The 22,811-nt window shown below is 38.8% G+C and overlaps 1 protein-coding gene across 5 annotated transcripts in view; it reads right to left on the bottom strand.

The window, feature by feature from the left end:
- SETD3 (SET domain containing 3, actin histidine methyltransferase) overlaps positions 1–22,811 on the bottom strand; it is an 83,389-nt gene that overhangs the window by 48,872 nt on the left and 11,706 nt on the right. For 4 of the 5 annotated variants that reach the window (XM_030558779.1, XM_030558778.1, XM_030558777.1 and 1 more), the window contains 5 exons: positions 12,010–12,119; positions 9,548–9,640; positions 6,299–6,447; positions 4,907–4,979; positions 4,039–4,295 (listed from right to left, as the gene is read on the bottom strand). In XM_030558779.1, the coding sequence (XP_030414639.1) occupies positions 4,039–4,295; positions 4,907–4,979; positions 6,299–6,447; positions 9,548–9,640; positions 12,010–12,112 (675 nt within the window). In that variant the 5' untranslated portion in view covers positions 12,113–12,119. The remainder of the gene's footprint in view (positions 1–4,038; positions 4,296–4,906; positions 4,980–6,298; positions 6,448–9,547; positions 9,641–12,009; positions 12,120–22,811) is intronic. The other variant, XM_030558782.1, reaches the window with a different exon arrangement.

The following is a 22,811-nucleotide window of genomic DNA, read 5'->3' as shown; positions in this document are numbered from 1 at the left end:
GAAGCTTGTTCCGCTCCCCTGAGTCTTCTCGAAGTGTGCTGGGTTTCTGCCTCTCCTCCGCCTCTCAATCCTCCCTTTCCCTGCCCGCGGATCAGCTGATGGCCCTTGCGAGGGAGGGGGTCGGGAAGGAGCAGACTCAGTGTGCTCGCTGCTCTCCCTGGAGGCAAAAAAGAAGCGGAGGCAGGGCCTTGGGGAAGGGGTGGGTGGGGTGGAATAGAGGCATATCCCCTCCAGGCCCCCTGCCGTGAGCACCCCCACACACACCCCAGCCCTCTGCTCTCTTGCATCCCTCCCATACACACAGCCCCCACATCCCATGCACTCCCACATCCTGACTCTTGCACCCCCCCACATCCTCCTCACCCTGAGCACAAAACGGGAGCTCCTGCACCCCCCCCATTCCTACCTGCACCCCTCGCACCAAATGGGAGCTGCCCAGGTAAGTGCCCCACACCCAGCCCTAAGCCCCCTCCCTCATTCTAGCTCCTGGCCAGACCTTTCATCCCCAGCCCTCTGCTCAGTGCACTCCCACCCTGAGCTCTGTGCAGAGAGAGGAAGAGAATGGGCCAGAACCAGGGAGAAAGTAGGTACCCACTGTATGTGGGCAGGGCTGGGACTCCAGACTGGCAGCGCGCTGAGTGGGTCCGGCAGCCGGAATCCCAGCTGGCAGGACAGAACTCCTGAGCGGCAGTGGGCTGAGCCGCTCAGCCCACTGCTGGTGTGTGGTCTCGGCTGCCGGCCCCACACAGCCCACTGCCGGTCTGGGAGTTTGGCTGCCGGACCCTTGCCAGCCAGGGTCCTGGCCGCAAGTCCCGCTCAGCCCGCTGCCAGCCTAGGTGAACAGAACCCCAGACCAGCAGCAGGCTGAGCAGGCCAGCGGCGTAAGATCAACATTTTAAATGAAGCTTCTTAAACATCTTTAAGACCTTGTTTATTTTACAATACAACACTAGTTTAGTTATATAATATATAGATTTATAGAGAGAGACCTTCTAAAAAACATTAAAATGTATTACTGGCATACGAAACCTTAAATTAAAGAGAATAAATGAAGACTTGGCACACCACTTCTGAAAGGTTGCCGACCCTGATCTAAAATATTAACACATCCCAAACCAATCAGAATCAGGCTGACCAGCTGATCACTACCACAAAGTTGGAATTATTAGGTAAATCCACACTTCTGAATCAAAGTAGTACCGCACCAATCTTTATAATCAATACAAATATATTACTACGCAGAATACTGTAATCTATGTGATCATGCACACGCGGTTCCCCGATTAACGCTGTTCTAAAACCAGCTACTGATTTAGTGTAGATATTCTGCCTGGAAAGCCACACCAGTTTCTTCTTCCAAAGAAGAATTTTTCTGGCATTTTTCTATCCTAGCACAATTTACAGCATGGTTTGCAAATACCTAACACAAACCAGTTTATTAATTATAAAACTATCTTCGTGGCAATTTTTAAATACTGAAGAAATATAAAAAGTCTTAAAATTCAATACACACCTGATCAAAACAACAGACAAGTCTAAACTGACATTGATTGCTGCTTGTCTGGTTTTTGATCATACACATGGCTGCTGTGCGTGCACATCAGTAAGTTAGAAGTCCGGGATTTTTATTTTTTAGCAACATAAGCTTGTTGCAAGATAAAGTTCCACATAAAAGATCTCAGCTAGTTTCTTTGGGGGTGGGTGGGTGGGTGCGGGGAGATAAAAAAAATGAACTGAGTTAGACATTCTGTAATGGTCACACGTGAACAGATTTAATATTTCAATTTGGGTGCCATGCAATCATAATGATCATCCATGAGAAGCAAGGTTCCAGGTACCTAGGAACATAATGTGGTACAGCAAGGACTGTCAGAACTAGAGAGCCAATTCTGGACATTCACATTAATCTAAAGTTCAAATGACTTGAACTAGTTTCCACATCCTCTCCCCTTTACACCAGTTGACTTAGATCACAAGAAACACAAAGCTAATCATATCAATCAGTTAACGTTTATCAAACGGCTACAAAAGAGAACTCCCTGAAATATTATAAAAAATTCTTCAGATGTTCTTCCCCTTGCCAAAACATTTAAGCAATCACTTGCAACTTAGACACACACTACCCACTGTTCTATTTATACTTTACATTATAACATTGTATTTTACATAGATTCTTATACAACATCATACTTATCACAGTAGTATCAGTTTATGCACATTGGCCAGTCATCGCAAAGAAATTCTGCAACATATTATGTGCAGACAAGTCCATTATGTTTAGTCACTTTTCTCAGCCTTAGGTTTATTTTAATAACCAAGGCCCTGATCACAGCAAATACTTTGCACATGCCTAGCTTTACTACTATGAGTAAACCCAAAAGTTAATCCAATTAAATCAATGTGACTAAGTAATAGTAGTAAAATTAAGCACACGCAGGTATTTGCAGGATCAGGGAATTAGGCTAGGCCTGCACTTAATGCGGCATGTAGAGTACAGAGAGCACATGCCAGCTATCACATGTAAAATAGCAGTGTAGACCATGAGATGTGCCTTAGGCGAGAAGAGTGTCCTACATGCCTGAACCCCCAGGGTATGCACCCTACACAGCTCTCTATCTGCCCAAACAGTGCCTCCCATGTCTACTGCTATTTTTAGGAGTGTAGTGTCCTGCTTCCTCCACCACAGTGAAGGCTTCAGCAGAGGGGAAGACATCAGGGAAAGGCTTTTGCATGCCCTAACATGAGGTTTTCCTTCCTGCTTCTCCACTGCCAGAGCCTTTCACTGCAGTGTCTAGATACATGTGTAGTGCCTGTACTCTACATGCCACCAAGCACTAATCATATTCATACTGTGATAGCAATTCCTTTTAAAATCATTAGAACTACTTGAGGAAGATAAGATACTACTTAGCATGACTAAAGTGGCATTATATGCTCCCTTCCATAACACCCCACCCTCAGACAGAAGTGCACAGCTGGAGGTGCAGCTGTGGATTGCCAGCTATGAGTAGCGCAGGGGAAGATCTGGCAGTGCACTGAGTTGACTTCACTACCCTTCTATGAGTTTTGTCCCAAAACAAGGGCAGGAGGCAAGAGCCCACCATTCTCTGCTAGAACACTGCTCCCATGATACTACTCAGCTCCAAAGGAGTATCATTTCCTCTGATGACCATCCATTATCTGTCAAAGAACTGCGTTTTCAAAAATTCTCTCTAAGTGCATTAAGCACTAACAGCAGTTGGCAAGCTGACATTCTGATGGGAGTAAACCTTGCTAACCTCTTTGAACAAGAAAACCACGAGCAGAATTTTTTAACCTTTGTTAACTGAAAGAAAGTAGTTAACAGAAACCGTTTGAAAGACCAGACCATTCCTTAGTTTTATCAATGTCTTTCAACCTCTCCTACTTCCAAACAGATGTTCTTTGTCTGCAATCTCCTGTCGGAAACCCAGGAGTGTCATATGCTCCTCATATGCGAATAATGCCATAAGCACCTTTGATGACTGGATATCAAGTGCTTCTTTGGCAATGACACAGCCCAATCCACTCCTAATCTTGATTATGACTATATGCCAAAGTAATATTTCACTACTTTGTGACAAACTCATTTAAAAGGATTACATCAAAAATTTGATGAGAAATGTATACAAAAACTTTTGTATCATTATCTTCACATTTCCATTTTGCTACTGGATGGACACAGTTGTATTTTTTTAAAAAAGCTATATTACACTGAAGAAATCTATTACAGAGCAGTGCATATATGATATAAATGAAATACTGTTATAGAATTAAAGTTTCTCCTACTTTAATTAAAATGATTGTTTCACTTTGTTTCCTCTAAACTCTGTTACATTTTAACAAACCTATTAAAATATGACATCTCAGCAGTAGACAAACATAAGTGAGAAGTTATATGTAATGACTCATATTTTCAGTTTTTCTAACAGCAATAAATTTTTTATCATTGTTTTACCTCTTTTCTCTCAAAAGTCTGTAAGTGCAATATATTCCATACATTAAATTTAAGCAGCTTACCTGAATGACTTTGTAGAAATAGGCATACTGTCTAGCTGTATTTTTATATTGGCTGAAGACATCATGTATGGCCTGAGTTGACTGAAGATACTGCACTTCATCTTCTTCAAAATATAGAGGGGTATCATATTCACTGGGGAGAGTTTGGATGTATGGCAGCCAGAAAGAGTTAGGATTGGCTCGTTCACAAAGAAGATGGAATGCCAATGTGATATTGCCCATTGCCTGGAGAATTCGGTCTTGAGAATACAAGGACCCTGAATAAACCATAAAGACTAGTAAATGGCTGAACTAAGTGCCTCGAAAATAGTTATACTAAATTTATTTTAAAATTAATATAATTAAAAACTGCATGCGTATTGTATCAAATAAAAGTGTCTGGGATCACCAGTGTACAGCACTACCTGGGATAGGAGATGGTTATCTTGAGTGCCTATGTGGTATCTTTATGACATTAGGATACATTTTTGTATAGTTAAAAAATGATTAATTCAAATTAAGATATCAAAACATAAGCCGCTCACTATCTACATTTATAGCACATTTCATCTCCACACGTATTAGAAACTACCGAAACACATCAGGAATTCCATCACCGCTGAAATGCATCTGTCCTCTGAGGTGAGAATGGCAGCCAGGCACATACCTGGTACATGGAGCAAGGGGGGAGATGGGAAAAGAGGAGAGGGCGGCAGTGGAAGGAATGGAAGAGGGAAATTAAATTCTGGTCATTGATACTTCAAGATTCTAGATACTGAAAACCTGATGTTTAGACTGCTATTCCATTCCCATGTCAATTTGTAATGCTGTATCAAAGAAACTCTTCCCATTGCACATATTTATAAAGAAGCTCAAAAATTGCTCTTACCTAACACTGAATTTTTAGCTGATTCAACAGTCATCAGCAACTTTCTAGGAACCCAAAGAAACAACTCTTCTGCCTAGAGGGGGAAGAAACAAAAAACAACACACAAAACCCAAGAAAGTTCAGAAATTTATTACTGTTTCACATGAAATATAACAAAAAACCTGTTTCTCTAACATCTCAAATATACATGTAAGAAAATTAAGAATCTTAAAGGTTTTCCTGTCTTTTTTAAATCGTAAAGTTATTTTGCATCAATACTCCTCCCCCATCCACTACCAAGTAAACTGAAATGCCATGAGAACTTCTTGCATTATGATATTACATTACAACTGAAAGAACATAGGTCGAGCCACTACTTGATTTAAAACATCATATATAAATATTACCTTAACAATTTAACGTTAAAATGAATTTATCTAGGTTACAAAGTCAAGCACTCAATACTTAGGAAGTACCCAAAGTTAAGATGACTGCACCACCTTAATTCTTCCTCCTCATGTGTATGTGTTATGATGTAGTCTCTAATTACATGAAACACAGTATATGACCACAAGACTCGTGTCTCTTTTAGTGCATGGGATGGAAGAAGCTGTTCAATATTTTATCCTCATCGTTTAATTAGTTGCCCTGCTTTATTAACGATACACCATCTAAATCCGGTAATGAATATGGAAACATACATTTCCCTGGTGTCCTTGCTATGGCATTTTTTCACCATAGTATCTGAGTGTTTCACGCACATTAACGATTGTCTCCACTGCAGGATAATAGAGAATTATTATCCCAATTTTACAGTTGGGAAACATACAGGAGAGATAACCTTTACCCCAATGGGCTTGCAAACTAAGAATGGGAAAAATACAACTTTGACATATACTGTGTAAGGTGACCAAAAGATGGATTAAAAACAAATCAGTGTTTATTTAAATTCACCTTCAAATAAATATTAATAATTGGTTTGGCAAACTAATGCAATTAAAATCTATATTTTAGGAAGGAATTTAAAAAAAAAAAAGGGGGAAAACCTGGTGCCCTGGGGGTAGGCAGGGAGTAGCAAAAGGGAGTGTGTAGAATGAGGCATAAAGACACAAGGAATGGTTAGCTAAATAGTTTGGGCAGAATAAATAACCCAACTAAGGATTCATAATTAACACTTTTACACAACCCATCAAACAACTGCCCGATGTTAAAGAACAATACTAAATGTCTCTTGTAAATTTTCTCATAAATATTTTATAAACTATATACAACAGTAGTTCCAGTGAAGTGAACGAGAGGGAGAGGGAGAGGGAGAGGGAGAGGGAGAAAAGAATGGTTTTAATGTCCTGCTGTCACATTTTCAGTACATTTACAGACGTGATTTTCTAATCTGTTCAATGTTCATACGTTCACCTTTATCTCTCTTGCTGCTTTCAAACCAAAGCCCTCTTCTTCAAAATTTGCTAATTCGAAACCCTCTGTGGATGCTCCATTTTCAGTGGCCCATTTCATTAGTTCAGGAAAATAATCTTCTCTTTTTCCATCAAAGATAACAGACAAACCTATATGCAAAATTTATAAAAACACAGAAATGAGAGGATCTAACTGGCCAAAGAGAGTCAATATAAACCACATGCAAATGAAAAACTCCTAACTATCCCACAGCTATCCTTTGAAGAGTCTGGATCAGAACTGGTCTTTGTTAAAAGTAACTCAGTAATGTTCTACAGTCATTCAATTTTAGTCAACATAAACATTGCCACATTTGCTTACCAGCCACCTTAGAAATGGCAAATCAAACTAGTCTGTGAAAGAATATGTATGAAATTTTTCTTTTCCTTTTTTCATTTAAATGAGCTGAGAGTAAAGACATTCCATTGCTAAGTGCTGATGATAACTGCACTGATCAAGACACACAAGTGAATGTGGGCAGACCAAGGGATGGATTTAAGTGGAAGGTTCCAACTTTACAGTGGGAAGGGATGCAGTATGTTCGCCCAGCCACCTCCCTGTCATTTCTTAATACCAGGCATTTAATTGGGTCCAGTGAAGAGTTACAGGGCTCCGCAACATATAACCAGCAACTTGGGCTAGATCCTCCTCAGGCTAGCCTTAGGATTCAGCTCTCTTCTGAATCCCTTCACCCTCCCCCGGTGGGTAAGAGGGTACAAAAGGGGATCCTCGGTTTGTGAAGACTTCGGGTCTCACCTTCTGCTACAAGGTACACCAGCAAAGCCCTAGGTCTCATTTACCTCTGGGAACTGGCCATTTTAGCCTTCATAGGCACTAGACATTGGCTATTGGGGAGCCAGCAATTAGCTTGGTCACATCTCTTGCCTCCACCTGGTATCTATTTCCTGCTTAATCCAATCCCAAGATGATCACAGTGAAAATGTTCTAAAAACAGGGTTATTTTAGTTCAATATCTCTGATCAACTGATCTACACAACACCAGTGTAGAATGTATATATTTCAGATATGTGCGAACTTGCACATTTATTCTTAAGATTGTTTACTCTTGAAAACAAGTTCAAAAAGCTCACATAAGCCATTTCTAGCCTTCTGTGCTATTTTTCTGTACTTTTTACAGAGACAGAAAACCCTCTGTAAAATAACTATGCAGCACCTCCAAACAAACAATATTTTGGATGCACACAATACTTAAAGGTTCTGTATTTTTCAATGAAAAAGTACACAATGTAAAATATTCAAACTCTGATTCCCCCATTCTCATCCCACCCAAGCATCCGTTTTGCTACTAGACCACACAAGTTTAAATGAGCAGAAGTCAAGAAACTCAGTAAATAGCTTTAACTCTGCTATTGTATATATGCATTGTGGTAGGATATAAGGCAGAGTATCTATTATATAATACTAGACAATGGGACATAACACCAGAAAATAATAGCAGTCAGAGAGGGAAGAAACATAATTCAAGTTCATCCTGATCCAAATACATGATGAAGTCACTCAAACAGTATCAGTTTAATCTTCGATATGCCTGTTGTCAGGAGGTGATGTTTAAATGCCTAAGCTACTTTAAACAATCTGAGGTTTTTATGCATTACTCAGTATCTTTTCTTGTAGTTCTCATAAAATGAATGACAAGTAAAATACCTACTGAATGGTAAACGGTACAGCGATGACTACCATAAAAAGAACAGGTTATTTATACTAAACTCGAATAAAACATTATAATAGTATATTCCCAGATAAAAACTAAATTAATATAGAATTAAAGTTGAGTACAGATCAATGATTTAGGGTAAAACATATTAGAAGAAGGTTTCAATTATCTGAAAACAATCACCAGGAAATTCAGAGAAAGGTTAACTTTCAAACACATCCAAACTTGTTAAGGTATGGGAATGCACAGTTAATGCATTCAAGCAATTTAAACTCTATCCAGTAGTAATGTCATGAAATATCTTTATAGTTATGATTAGTGCATAATATGGTTTGCAGTCCCAAATTAAATTAAAAAACTGATTAAGGACTTTTTTCCATTTGATTTTTTATTATAAAACACACAACAGAAAATAGGTTGATGATCAAGTAAATAAGAATTAAATTTTTGAGTTGATCATACTGAATGTCATATCAGTATGATCAACTCAAAAATTTAACTCTTGCAGAGCTACCATGGCCTAGTTGTCAGACAATGGGGTTGGGAATCACGAGTCCTGGTTGAGCTCTATTCCCAAATTGACCACTGCCTCACTGAGATATTAGGCAAACCACAACCTTTTGATGCCAAAGCTTCCCTGTGTATAAAATAGGGACAATTCCTCTGTAACTTGCTATTGCATTCTTAGATGCAAGTATTTTTATTTACTAATCACAAATATGCTCATTCAATCAAATTTTGTTTGCCCCTTTTGTAGACATTTTATTAACGTAAGAATTAACTTCATAATAAGGCTATTTTTAGACTGCATTCGTACATAAATCTCAGATATTAAGTTTAAAAAGATGCATCTGCAAGTGAAAAAAAGCTGTTTACAGGTCAGTGCATAAAACTATATCCCATGGCTCGGGGTCAGACAATGATTATACCACAACAGAAAATTCATTCTAGACCATATATTAAACGGGAAAAGCCAAACTTGCTGAGGCAAATTAATAGCCCACCCAAATCTTGTCTACCCTACAATTCAAATGTTCTCTCAGGGTGAGCTAAAACCATAGTTTTAGCTATGTGATTATGTCAGATGAGAACAGCTACTGCAATATCCCACACAATAAATAGTTTTGTCTCATTTTGAAACAGAACTCCAGTCACACATGGACAGTATGTTTGTTGTCATACAAAGACACTTATTCTGCCATTAGCACGTTGTCCAAGGAATTTTTTTTTTAATTCCTTCCTTCTCAGCAATGTCTGAACTCTTGCCTTAATCCAAAGAGACAATTAAGTTAATCAAAACGACCCACCAGCACTTAAGAAGTGCTTAAGCAAGAAGTAAAAAGACTTACTTACAGAGATCATTTTGACTTCAACTTCCTGTCTTTATGAAGTTTGCCAATATTACTTTTCACTAGCAATAGCTCCTGTATTTGAATGATTCTCCACGCACCTGTATAGTTGTTTGGTATAGATCTCACTGATGTGCTACTTCGTGATACACAAGTTGCTCTAAATTTTGCTGTTTTTCCTATTACCTTTTTGTTTTTTGCGGATTTTCTCAACAAGAGCTCGAATCTGCACATATTCTTCCCATTCCTTTCCAGGACCAGGGGTTGGGCTGCTGCATTCTGGAAGCCAAAAATATCAAAATAATAATATTTTAATACAATTTAGTCCTTTTATCATCTTGAAAAAGGCCTTGTTTTTATGCTAACTTTAATAGGACCTTACTACCAAAGTGCCTTCACTAGATACAATATTGGACAAAACATGTATTGTGTAAACACTATAAATTTCCTATTCTTTGAAATGCATGTAGTAGAGCTTTCCATTTCTCATATTACTTGCCTCAAAAAATGTCACCCTGATCCATTTGTCTATTCTCTAAGAAATAAAAGAGATCCAATAGCTAAAAAAATTACAAAGAAGAAGAAGAAAAACTGACGGGACAGAACCATCACCAGAAGGTTTCTTCAAAATGGAGAAGATCCTTGTAACAAAAACAGATAACAGCAACAATACTTGGGACAGGTGAAAGATAAACTTACTATTATCCTAATTATGTTAATACAATGCTGTGAAATACTATGTGGATTGGGGAAGGGAGAGAAATTTAACAATAATTTTCTTGCTTTGGACTACAACCACCACCATCCCAACAACACTACGTAAAGTCATTGTGCCATTTACCCAATTTTGGATGAGACTGAAATGCACACTTAAATTTATACAAGCAAAAACTACCCTTCTCAACCTGATTAGAACACGAGACCTTAAGGACTGAGCAAAGTATCAAAGCATAGTAGACAGTAGGCATCAGGGCTTTGTCTCTGCTTGGAAAAATCAGGATACATGATTCATCTGTGATAGCAATGAATGTATAGGGTAGAAAGTACAAAAGCAAGCTATAGTATAGGACTCCAAAGGTATTACCACTTCATTGTCTTACCACTCTGAACAATGGTGGCTACAAATCCTAATTTTCTTGGTATAGCATTTGAGTGCATCTAACAATAGGAAAATCAGGACCTGTTTTTCAACAATGGCGCAGCTGCAGTGTCACTACCAATGAGAGCTACTGTGGACAGGGATCAGATGCTGTACCGTCATGTCATGAAAACCAGCAGTCTTTCATAACTACGATAAACACACCTGAGCTCTTTCTACACTAGCCTATACACCATCAGTAGCAAAAGTGAAACTGATTCTCTTAGTTACTCCCGGGGGCATCCTGCGCCAAAAAAAATAAAAATCTTGTGCATAATATCTTAAGATTCTGCAAAATTCTGCAAATATTATTTATCAAAAACACACTACATAATCACGCCAGTTTCAATTATTTTGGTAATTTATTTCAAAATACCTGTCAGCAAATATGTCTATAACAATACAGACACAAATTCCCCAGAAGTAGAGAGTTAAAGAAAATCCCTATGACAACCCAGTTGTTTCATTGCTCCCTTGTCCCTCAACCCCCAGAGCCCAGCCACAGGGCCCTCCCCCTTGCCCAGATACCAGACCCCTCTGCCCCCAGAGTCCACTCACTCCCCTCTCCCCCAGAGCCCAACAGTGCCCTGGTACAGGCACAGGCATACACGATCCAAAGGGAAAAACAGCCCGATGCTCAGTCCCAGGCTTAAATGGAGTTTCCTGCGCACCCTCCTCTCCTTCCCTCAGGACATGCCAGGAACCCTCTAACTCCCTCCCCATCCCCCCAGTAGTGTCTTCTATGGGCTAGCTGGGCTCTGCTGGATCCATCGGCTCCTAGTGGCGGCTAGCAGCACTGCACCCCACTTCCTGGGGGGGGAAAGGAAATTCTGCATGCATGTTAATTTCTGCAAAATTCTACATTGTGCAGTGGTGCAGAATTCCCTCAGGAGTACTTAGTGTAAACAAAGCCTATCCAATGGAAGTCATTTGGTGAGCTCAAAATCCTTCCATAGGAGTTTAGGGCTATTTGTAGCTCCAAGCACCACAACTGAACCATGGAGAAGGTTCATAAATAAGGATACATGTAAAGTTCTCTTTAAAAGGCTAAACATATCAATGAAGAATGCAATTAATTCAAGCTGGATTGTTTCTCCAACAGGTAACCATACTGCTCTGATACGACAAGTTATACTTTAATTCAAAATATTTTCCATTTGTTAATCAGAATGGTATAATCCTCTGTTTACACAATTCAGTAAGATATTTTAAACAAAGATGCTTTGCCAAGTAAGCTTAAGTAGGGTTTTTGGTCTGATACATTTTAAATGTACAGGCACATTAGTAAAACTTCAAACTGCACAAAATATTATATATCTGATATATACAAAGTCAAACTGAAATTTTGATATAGCTGTAGCTAAGAGATTGGAGTCACAAGGTGACTCTTCCAGGAAACTTAACTAATGCAGTTAGCTGCCTACAGTACTAAAAAGGGAAACGGGTCTTTTTTCACTCATCCTAACCCCTCTCCTGCTTTATACAAAGATGTATAGAAAATTAAACTTACTCTGTAATAATTCACTAATTAGATTCAACATTTCTTTTGGAGAAACTGTTGCTGTAGCTCCTGTACCTGACTTCTGAGTTTTCACTCTGCTCTTCTTCCCCATCTTCCAACTAGAAAGGATAAACAGACAAACTGGAATTCATTACTAAGAAGCAAAATATAGTAACTAAAATGTGGAGCAGACAGGGTCCTCTCCTATTAGATGCTTTAAAAAAGAAAAAAGTACGCATTAATATTTATTTAATTAAAGTTTTGCATATAACTACAGTAGAAGTATATCTTATACAGGGATAGAAAAATACTTTTTAATATGACAAACTGATATGGTGTATCTATATTGTTCATAAGAAAAAAGCATCCATGACGTGTAGTTAGCAAATATAAAGATAAAGCAACAGTCATATTATGGACACCAACTATCATATGACAACTTACATTTTACTCTGAATTAAGTTGATACCTGTTTGCTTGACCCAACTGAGTAAAGAGTAATTCCAAATGAATAGCAAATTAAAAGTTCTACTTCAAGATAAAAATAAAATTATTATTTATGTATGTAACCCCTTTGGAGGAGGTACTCCTGAAATACCACACTGAGCCTCTAGGGCACTCACCCCAAACTACAGTAGTAATGATGACAGTGGTTCAAGACTCTGTTTCCCAGGGTCCAGGGCAGAAGTAGAACTGGCTAGGAACATTACTGGAACTAATCATGAGCCAGGACTCAGAAAAAAGGGGCTGAGTTCACTTCCAGCTGGCCGTGTTTGGAGTGTAGCAGGAACAAGAGCTACACAACCAGGGACAACCCTTCTCCCTCCACATTCCTTCCCAAAGGAAGACTGAGTCCTTTTGGGCCAGTGAACAGTGTCATCTCAGAAAAGACTAGAACCCCAGGAGGTTGAGGGGAGACTCAAGGTCAGGCTACCAAGAGCCAGCCTAATTGCCCATTGGAATCCAGACCAAACAGCCAAAAGGATGATCTTATCATCTTTGGTGTGGATACTTTGTTAAAACACCCTTGTTTATTTTGATATTAAGTTTACCACCGATTTCAGTGTTGCATCAGCTATCGAAGACTGAGTCTAAACTCATCATATGCCTAGGCAGGTGCTGGGAGGGAGCAGGATGGTATGTATTGACTGTAAATGTTGGGAGAGGTACAGTTTATGTATTGTTTATTTTGTCTTTTATTATTCTAATCCCTTTATCCATTGTATCCTACCCTGAATTTCCCCAAACCTAATAAAGCCCCGGTTACTGTTTTATTACTCTGGAAGTTGTAATAGCTATTTTATTGTGCTTGGGCACTCCTCTATATGAGATTGGGTGTTGAATATTTTCCCCAGTGACAATCCCTCTGTGTTCTCTGCACCAGGAGGGGTTTCTTTGGGTGGAGGCACCAGGCGCCCTCATAGGTGAACCCAGAACCCATACCCCAGAGGAAAAAAGAACACCCCCAGGTATAGGTTACATGTGCATTTGCCAGAGCTGTCCATCTGTGGCTCAATAAAACCAGTTAAGAAAAACATGTTTTTACAACCACAATAATGGAGCCATCGGTCTACTAATTCTTAACATGATTTTTGAGAGGAACTGGGCTATTGTAGAGAGACAGCTGTCTGTAAACTATTTTAAATATGGATAAACTTGTTCCAGAAGGGCAACTTCATCACATTAAAAACCTTAAACTGCTTTGGACGTTGTAACTAGAGGAAAAACAGCTTTGAACACACAGTTGGCTACAGGTTTTGTTATGAGTGTGGAGTAGAGAACATCTTGTGCATGTTATAAGGAGCAGATATATATGTATCTAGTTACAGCAGTTTCATACAAAAAGACATGAAAGTGGTACCACGTACATCTTATTCATAAGATAATTTAACCTCTCAGAGTACATTAAATATACCACGAAGCAATATTAGTATGGAACATAGTCAGTAATGGGAATCTATCTGCATTTAAAGCACTACTCAAATATAATTCATTACCAAATATATTATGGACTCCAGCTTCTTCAATGCGATGAAAAAAACAAAAGGAAAATTAAAAAGGTACAGTAAAGCAACAGTATTAATTTAATAGGAGAAAAGATTTGCTTTAAAGCAAGTTTTTATAAATTCAAACCCAAACCAAACCCACAAAAAAGAAAAAAAGAAGTTCTAAATCAAGACTAACAGCACCCATCTGAAGCATCACACCATAAATCTATAACAAGAACCAACAAATTCTGTGAACAACATTTTTGGACTGATTGTACAATCTTGATAAATGTGTTTTCATACAAGTGGTTACACTTTTTACAGCAGATTGTTACCAATATATGGCCATGATATAAATTCTACCCACGTTTTCATTTTCTCCTTTGAAAATGTATTTGTCATGTCCAGACTCTTGTTTTTTGTCATCAGAACGTGTGTCTGGAAACAAATTCTTGCCTGCAAAATTAAACTAGCAAGCCCACTTCACGTAACAGAAAAGCAAGCACTGGACTGTGGTATCTCGAGATATTGTGATAATAAGACATTTCCTTTTATGAAACTCTCCATTTTGATCACAACTATACATTTTTATCCAGTTCACAAATCAGAAAGCCATTACTACCCCCTCACCCAAAAGAAACTCAGAATCAGTTGTTCAGATCTATTAAACATTGTTACATCTAATGAAAAAAAAACACCAAAACCAACCATGTGCACTGCTCAGCAAAAATAAGAATTTCAACTGAGTTGCAACCACACACGATGGTGCGTAGAAGTCTTTTCCAAAACCACCCCAGTATAGCTAGCATTTGCTAGAAAGAGAACTTCCTAAATGTCTCATTTAGATAACAAAATATTGCTCCATAAGAGAGGCCCAAGACTAATTAGTAGGGGAAAACAGAATTGTCATCCACTTATGTATGTCGACAGAACAGTTGATTTAAGAAACAGTCCTTCCCGGTCACCTGGTTTACCCGCAAATGAGGGACTGCAATGATAGTGTCACGCTGAAGAAAGCCATATAAGAGACAACACAGTCCTTTATTAGGAAGTAGAGAATAAGTCTAGTTGATTTGTGGAACTACTTTTATAATGAGAATTAAATTCAGATTTCACAGGTGATAAGAGATTTAGGATTTGATTAAAAAAGTCATTATCATTGTTCTCACACCCTAGAAACATGTAACTACAGAAAACTGATCCTTCCATTCTGATTTAAAATAAAGTCTGAATTACAAGAGAAAATGTGTACTGAAGATTAATAAAATCCAAAACTCTTTCAAAGAAAAATTAAACAAAGGACCCTGGTTTGCCAATAAGGAAAGACATGATCCTTAGCAGAATACACATGACAAATGTGGCAGAAACATAAAAGTTGTTTGAAATCAGACTAAAATAAGATTTGGATTAGAGCCTACAGATTTGAATGACTACCAATAGCTGTGGTCTAATTCTCTCTCTCTTTTTTTTTTGTCTCATCTTTCTATCCAAATGATAATTCTGTGCAGAACTAATGAAAGTGTCCAGCAAAAAGAAAAGATTACACTGATACAGTGACAAATAAGCTTGGTTACGTGCCACAGCCATATTTCCAAATAGAGAGTATCAGCTAGCTTGGCAAAAGGAAGCATGCACAAACAGAGGCAGTGATGGGTTTAACTGATCTTCCCCCTTTAACACTGCTGGCAAAGAGATGCTTTGTTGCATCAGGCTCTGAATTTCTGTCCTAAGTACACACACAGAACATTTCATTAATGAGTTATAAAATGCTCCCCACTCATTTTTAACAGCTTTTGAAAGAATGAACATTAAACACTTATCAAACATTTTTCCCTAAAAGGCACTTAGTTTGAAGCAATTTCAATTTTTTAAAATGACTGCCTAAAAACAGAATAGGTAAGCAACCCGCAAGTCCACTAGTATATGGTTTTATAGAGCTTTTCTGTATCATAACATTACAGACCTATAGAAATACGGTGCTATGTTTCCACATCAAGCTCTAAAATATGGACATTTCAACACGATACTTCAGGACAGACTAACTGTTATACAGAGTTCAATCACTGGGACATACTGATGGAGAGTAGATAACGGCACAACTAGCAGAATTAAGGTTCCTACAGCAACTGAAAGGGCTCTCCACTTTTAAGGAGACATTTTTGACTTATTTTTTTCAAAAATGTATTACCTCTTATTGCTGTGGGGAAAAAAAAATGTTTAAGTGTTTGTGACTAAGAAGGAACCCAAAAACAGGCAAGTGTCAATAAATGGGAGGGGTGAGAAAAGATTTATAATTTTTAAGAAATCAGTTTATATGTCTATAACGAGCACTACTTTTACTTGCAAGCACCACCCATGTAGTGTTACTTGGAAGCCACACGTTCACACCTTGTCACTTTTAAGGAGTTGTTATAGATGCTCATGTTACTAATTATTACTTCTGCAAGAAGATACCAAGATTAATGACAGACAAGTGAACCTTGCATGAACAGATAATATTTATTATTTCCATCACAGTTTAACCTGCTCATACAGTACAAACCTATGGTTGTCAGCAATGCCATTTCCCAGTTCAAGCACTAACCCTGTATCTTCAACCCTCGCTACATGTCTGTTCAGAAAAGGTACACCTACAGAACTTTAGATGATTGACTGATTGCTTGAATAGCACCAGGAGAAGCTTCAAAAATACAGTCAGGTAGATGAGACTTGCATATTCCTTAGTGCCGAGTGGCCCTGTGTGTTCTAACTGTGGAAAAACAGAATATATTTCTGAACAAATAATACAACTCAATCCTCATTTAAAAAGCCTTTATAAACTGAGGAACATAATTAACTCAATTCCAAGATGAGAAGATGAGATTAAAGCAGGTGAGACTGGTCATATTGGATACAGAAACATGGTTTCAAAAGACAAAACTTACTGCTGAGAGTCTTCAATTACATACAAATCACTAACTCGCCAATGCTCCTTTCAATCTCTTTTTACAATAGTAGTCTCTCTGATTCGAAACCAGTCATAAAGTTAATCATTTATTTATGGATTACAAACATCAAACCAAATTGTTAAACTATAACTCCTCTTTCAGAATTTCACTTGGTCTATTTACTATTTAAAAACAAAAAATAAGAAAAATGTACTGCTGAAAAATTGTTTTAATGTAAAACAGACTCCTAAAAATGACCAAAACAATAATACTTTGTACTGAATATTAACACCAATGGGACAGATTATAGTTGATTGTGAACATATATGACTATTAATATTAACATACCAACTGGAACTCAAAAAATGCTGTATTAAAGGTTCAGTAGAAACACATCTACAAGTATACAGCTCTGAGGTAGCTGCACCACAAAGAGCGTTCCTTACATTAGTATGCAGTCTAGCTTTTCACTAAACATTTTGAATCTCTACAGTATTATTGAATAGATGTCATATTACATAAGCCTGGATCCCAAAAAGCTTCTCCCTTCATTATTTACATCTTGCCCAATCCCAACACAAAACAGCTATTTTCCTAAACTCTTTCAGACTCATGAGGCGAGACCATGTATTTCCTGAACACAAATACAAGATCTTAGTGTTTTATAAAAGCAGTCAAGAATATCCCCTTACTACTGCTCAGTTTGGTGAATCATTGCAGTTAATAGGTGGATCAGTTGGGCAAAAAACAGCACACATTAGGTCTGGTTATTACACTAGATAAATTTAAGTCCCTGGCCATTACCATCAAGTAGCCTCTAGGTCCCAATTACAAGAAGTTCAGTATTAACCTGTCCAGATAGGACAACAAATAGATAGCAAAGGTCAAAATGTTGGGTAGCACCACAGACTTTGCTGGAGAATGCTCAAAATATTTTGACACTTGTAAAGCATGTTTCGGGCCTTTCACCAGCCTCTGTGGCACAGCATGACTTCAAGCTTGCCAGAAAGCTGAGGATCTGTAGAACTACAAATATACCAGCTCTGTTGTAAAACAGTGAAACATGGGCACTGAAAAAGGCTAAAGAGAACTGGATTGATGTTTTTGATTCTCATCATCTTTGTCAGCTGCTCCACATTAAGCGGCAGGACAAGATTAGAAACAAGCATATTTTAAACTGAACTCAACCACCTCCATCAGGCCTGGTTTGTTTTTGGTGGCTTTCTTAGTACAGACACATTATTAGGATGGAAGACCAACAAATTCGAAAGCGTGTTTACCAAGGAATATCACTTTATGCCCAGCAATCATGTGGTCACCAAAAGCTTTGTTCATGCAGTAAGACCACCACTGATTGACATGCTGATGGGATATTCAGTTTACCTCAAACATCTAACTTGAGATCTACCCGGATGGTGCTCAATCTGCAAGGAGGCTATGTCCTTCTGTGATTTGCCATGACAACAATGATACCAGTGTAAAATTCTTCTCTATAGTACATACTTTGAGGAAGAAAAATATTGTGCAATGCCACAAAAGTCAATACTACAGTTTTACTCAGTGCTGCTGTGATCAGTTCATAGACAATATAGTTCCTGTAACACATAAATGCCCACATAAAAGTGCCCACTTTTAACAGAGGGCAATAGAATATCTCATGTTCCCCCCCATCCATACAAGAATGTGCAAAAACCAAAAAAAAACCCAAAATCCTAAATCTGATTTAAAGGTTAAATAAGGATATTTTTCTTAAGTATGAGGAGAAATGTGTCAAGTGTGTACAACATCAGACCCCAAAACTCCCTTCATACCAAAGCTATCACTACTCTGAAAAACAAGGCAAGCACTAATATAAACACAAATGCAATTCAATAATGCCATACTAAATATTAAATTAAAAAAATTACAGTTGCTTTCCCCTTCACTTTCCCTATTTAATCTCAGGGTCAAATGGATAATGCTAGGAATAATATGAATGTGCTTGATAACTAATTCATGTAGGTTTGTACTATGAACTATTCCAGGGGTAGGCAACCTATGGCACGGGTGCCGAAGGCGGCACTCAAGCTGATTTTCAGTGGCACTCACACTGCCCAGGTCCTGGCCACCAGTCCAGGGGGCTCTGAATTTTAATTTAATTTTAAATGAAGCTTCTTAAACATTTTAAAAGCCTCATTTACTTTACATATAACAATAGTTTAGTTATATATTATAGACTTATAGAAAGAGACCTTCTAAAAACATTAAAATGTATTACTGGCAAGTGAAACCTTAAATTCGAGTGAATAAATGAAGACTCGGCACACCACTTCTGAAAGGTTGCCAACTCCTGAACTATTCTAATACACCAGCTACCCTTATTCTTAAAATACACTATAACCCAAGTGAGGAAATGATTTTCCTCTGATGTTTTCATCAGTAGATGGAATAGGCTGTTTAAAAAGATAGCAAAAAGCTATGCCCACGATTGTAAGTTCTTCCCAAAGTATCAGTTTCTTTCCCTTTCCCCAGTAACAGGTTTTAAGCAGACTTGGTGGTAACACCATTTATTCAATGACAGAAGCCTGTACAGCACACTTCAGGTTGCTACTTCAGATATACGCTGCAAGATAATTTGCAGCAGTCGTGAATGATTTTTACCAGTTTGTGCTTTTGTTTCATTTTTTTTAAACTACTCTCACAGTGCGTCAAGAATAAAACTTTTAGATGTTTTAGTTTGATAATTTAGCCAGAAAACCTCAAGTGAGATACAGCATCTGTTTTTCAAAAAGGTCCTGTGCTTTTACCCAATTTCATAGCTGGGCTGGTGACTAAGGCACAAGGACATCAAATGACTTCCTTGAGCTTCAATCAATCCAGCTGTAAAATACATTTAGATTGTTTGGGAACACATTGCTCGTATGCTTCGTGCTGGAAGAATGGGAAACATGTTTCATTTAATTTAACTGGAAATGTTTCTCTCCAATTCACAGAATACCAAAAACCCCTTCAAAATAAGGCTTTGGCTACATTGGCACTTTATAGCGCTGTATCTTGCTGTGCTCAGGGGTGTGAAAAAACACTCCCCTGAGCGCTGCAAGATACAGCGCTGTAAAGCGCCAGTGTAAACAGTGCCGCAGCGCTGGGAGTGTGGCTCCCAGAACTATAAGCTAATCCCCACGGGGAGGTGGAGTACATGCAGCGCTGGGAGACCTCTCACCCAGCGCTGGCACTGCGACCACACTCACACTTCAAAGCGCTGCCACAGGAGCACTCCCGCGGCAGCGCTGTGCACTTGCAAGTGTAGCCATACTATAAGTCTACACTTATTAGTTAATGGAGACAGACAGACAGACAGACAGATAAGGAGAAGAAGGGTGACTGCCAAAAGAAAGTGTCCTTTGTGGACCAGTTAAACCTCCCAAAAACATTTAGTTTACTGTAAAAATACTTGGGTTGATGTATCAACCAAGTTTTTGTATAATTAAAAAGTCACTTATTAGGTAACATTTTCTACCAAAAGTTCATGTGTTAATATTTAAAACCACTGTAAATACATGTTACTTGTGTCTCCAGATATGAATTCAGCGATTATGAAAGATACCCAACGGATAGCCCTGGAAACTGAAGTCCTCTGTGTGGATGCAAAATACATATAGCAGCGCTGTTTCTACAATTGCAAATTTAAGATCCATAATTCAGCACTGCTCTATCTCCAGCAGTGTTAACAGCAGTGCTGGTTGTAATACAGACAGGAGTTGGGCATTTTTATCATATCATCTATCTTTATTCAGAGTCAGATAGCAATACTACAGACACCTGAATCCTGTCTTATACTATTGCCTTCTGGGATCCTAGCACTGTGAGTTGCAACATTGTTAAATTATAGGTCCTATGCTACAATTGTGTAATTGTAAACAATAATATAAGCTTCCATGGCACTGCCATAGAGCAGTGGGGGGTTCACGAAATGTTACGGGGGGGGCGGGGTCTCAGTGAAAAAATTCCCTAATGGTGGACAGAGCTGTCCCTAGGGACCCCGGCATGGGGCCAGCAGCCCAGAGCCCCTGGACTTTCAAGAGCTAAGCAGATCAAAGCAAGCATATCGATCACATTGAGAAGATTTAAACTTCAAGACTCCTTATAAGAAATGGAAAGGAAGGTGGATTTTTTTTTGCTGTTTTTAAAATTAAACAGGCAGCTAATATTGTTTTTTAAATTATTACGAAGAACAAATTTAAGCTTTGTTGTAACGTGCGTTGTTTGCCTGGACCGCTCAAGACCTGAATGCTTGTGTAGGAGGAACTCTTTGAGTTGGCTTCTTAAATACCTTCATGCTGTTTCACATCTGATATTCCTTGATGAAACATACCAACCCTGTCTAATAACGGGTTTATTCAAAGTGATACAAGCTAGAAAGATCTTGGAAGCGTGTTGCCATTTTCATAATGTAATAAAAATACTGTAATGATAAATAATAATAAATAGTGTGTAATAAGCATGTCATAAAAACAAATTTTATATTTCCAAGATCAGCTTTTATAATTTATACTCAGGTAAAGGAGAAAATCCCTGGAAATATTCACTTTTAGGAGGGGGTTCGCGAGACTTGATATTTTAGTGAAAGGGGTTCACAGGTTGTTAAAGTTTGGGAATCACTGCCATAGAGTGACTACCTTTAGGAACAAGTAATTCAGTCTCCATTCTGATGTAGCTATTGGATTCTTTCCCAAGGTTGCCAAACATGAGAAGCAATTGTGCTCACTGTGCTAGCAGTGTCAGTCTACTGGAAACTGGACCGAGACACTCTCACTTGTTTCACACAGACCATCCAATAACTTTTGGTTACTACCAACCTTGACTTGATATAATCCACCAACCTAGAGGTGGAAATGCCTTATATTCATTAAGAGTTTCCTAAGCCATCAATTCCTCCGTATATTACTTTTTTAAATGGTGACCTGAAAATAAACACACACAACATTTTAGTACTTTGTACAAATGCTCTGAAAATGCAAAGAAACAGGTATCTCAGCACACTAGTATTTTTCATTTGCTTTTTCCTTTTGCAGCTCCAGAATTGTATCCCTGCTTCACATAATATTAGAGCTTGGTAAGAAAAGTTTTCTCCAATATTGCAGGGATTTTTAGAGTTCTCTTTTTTAACTTATAATCAATAAAATAGAAGATACAAAACTATGCCACACTGCATAATTCAGTTAATTGAGATGAGACCAAGGAACAGATTTAAGGCTAAATATACCTAATAGCAAGGACTACAGCTTATTAGAACTCCTAAGTGAAATGTCCTCAGGTGACTTGATGGCTATGGGGCCTGACATGAGACATTCTTGTGCCGGTTGTTAATTTTTTCCTCAACATCTTTCTGTTCATCCTTAGTTAGGACACAAGGAGAAAGTGGGTGAAGAGCTTTACCACTGCCTGCCAGGCTGCTCCTTTCCAGTCAATTATTCTGAGATACCATGCAGGCATCTCACATCTGTCCCTGCCAGTGGAAAGGTAGCGGACTCAGTCTATCTCAGTGTAAACATGCTCCTCCTCAGTTCCACAGGCCTTTACAGAAATGCAATGGACTCATCCCAGCTTTGAAGCTCCCCATATCCATGACTTTTACTATATAACCCTGACTAAAACTTGGGGGGGAGGGGGGGGAGGAGAGGAGCAGCTCAGAAGGGTGGCCTGGAGGGGAACTGCAGGTGCTGGAGAGGGGGTTGAGGCCTGGGGGCGGAGCCACAGGCCCTGGGGGGGGGGGGAGGAAGAGTCACGGCAAAGGGGTGTTACGGGTCCTCGGATGGGGGGAGCATGTGGTCGGGGGAGTGCCGCAGGTGCTGGGGGAGTGGTTTGCGGCCTGGGAGGGTGGTGTTGCTGGAGCTGGGGACAGCTCCCTACCTGGCTC

This window comes from Gopherus evgoodei, chromosome 4 (genome assembly GCF_007399415.2).
Source record: "Gopherus evgoodei ecotype Sinaloan lineage chromosome 4, rGopEvg1_v1.p, whole genome shotgun sequence".
NCBI classification, from domain to species: Eukaryota; Metazoa; Chordata; order Testudines; family Testudinidae; genus Gopherus; species Gopherus evgoodei.
Note: the sequence above shows the minus strand (reverse complement) of the source record. Positions and strands in the feature narration are given on the sequence as shown.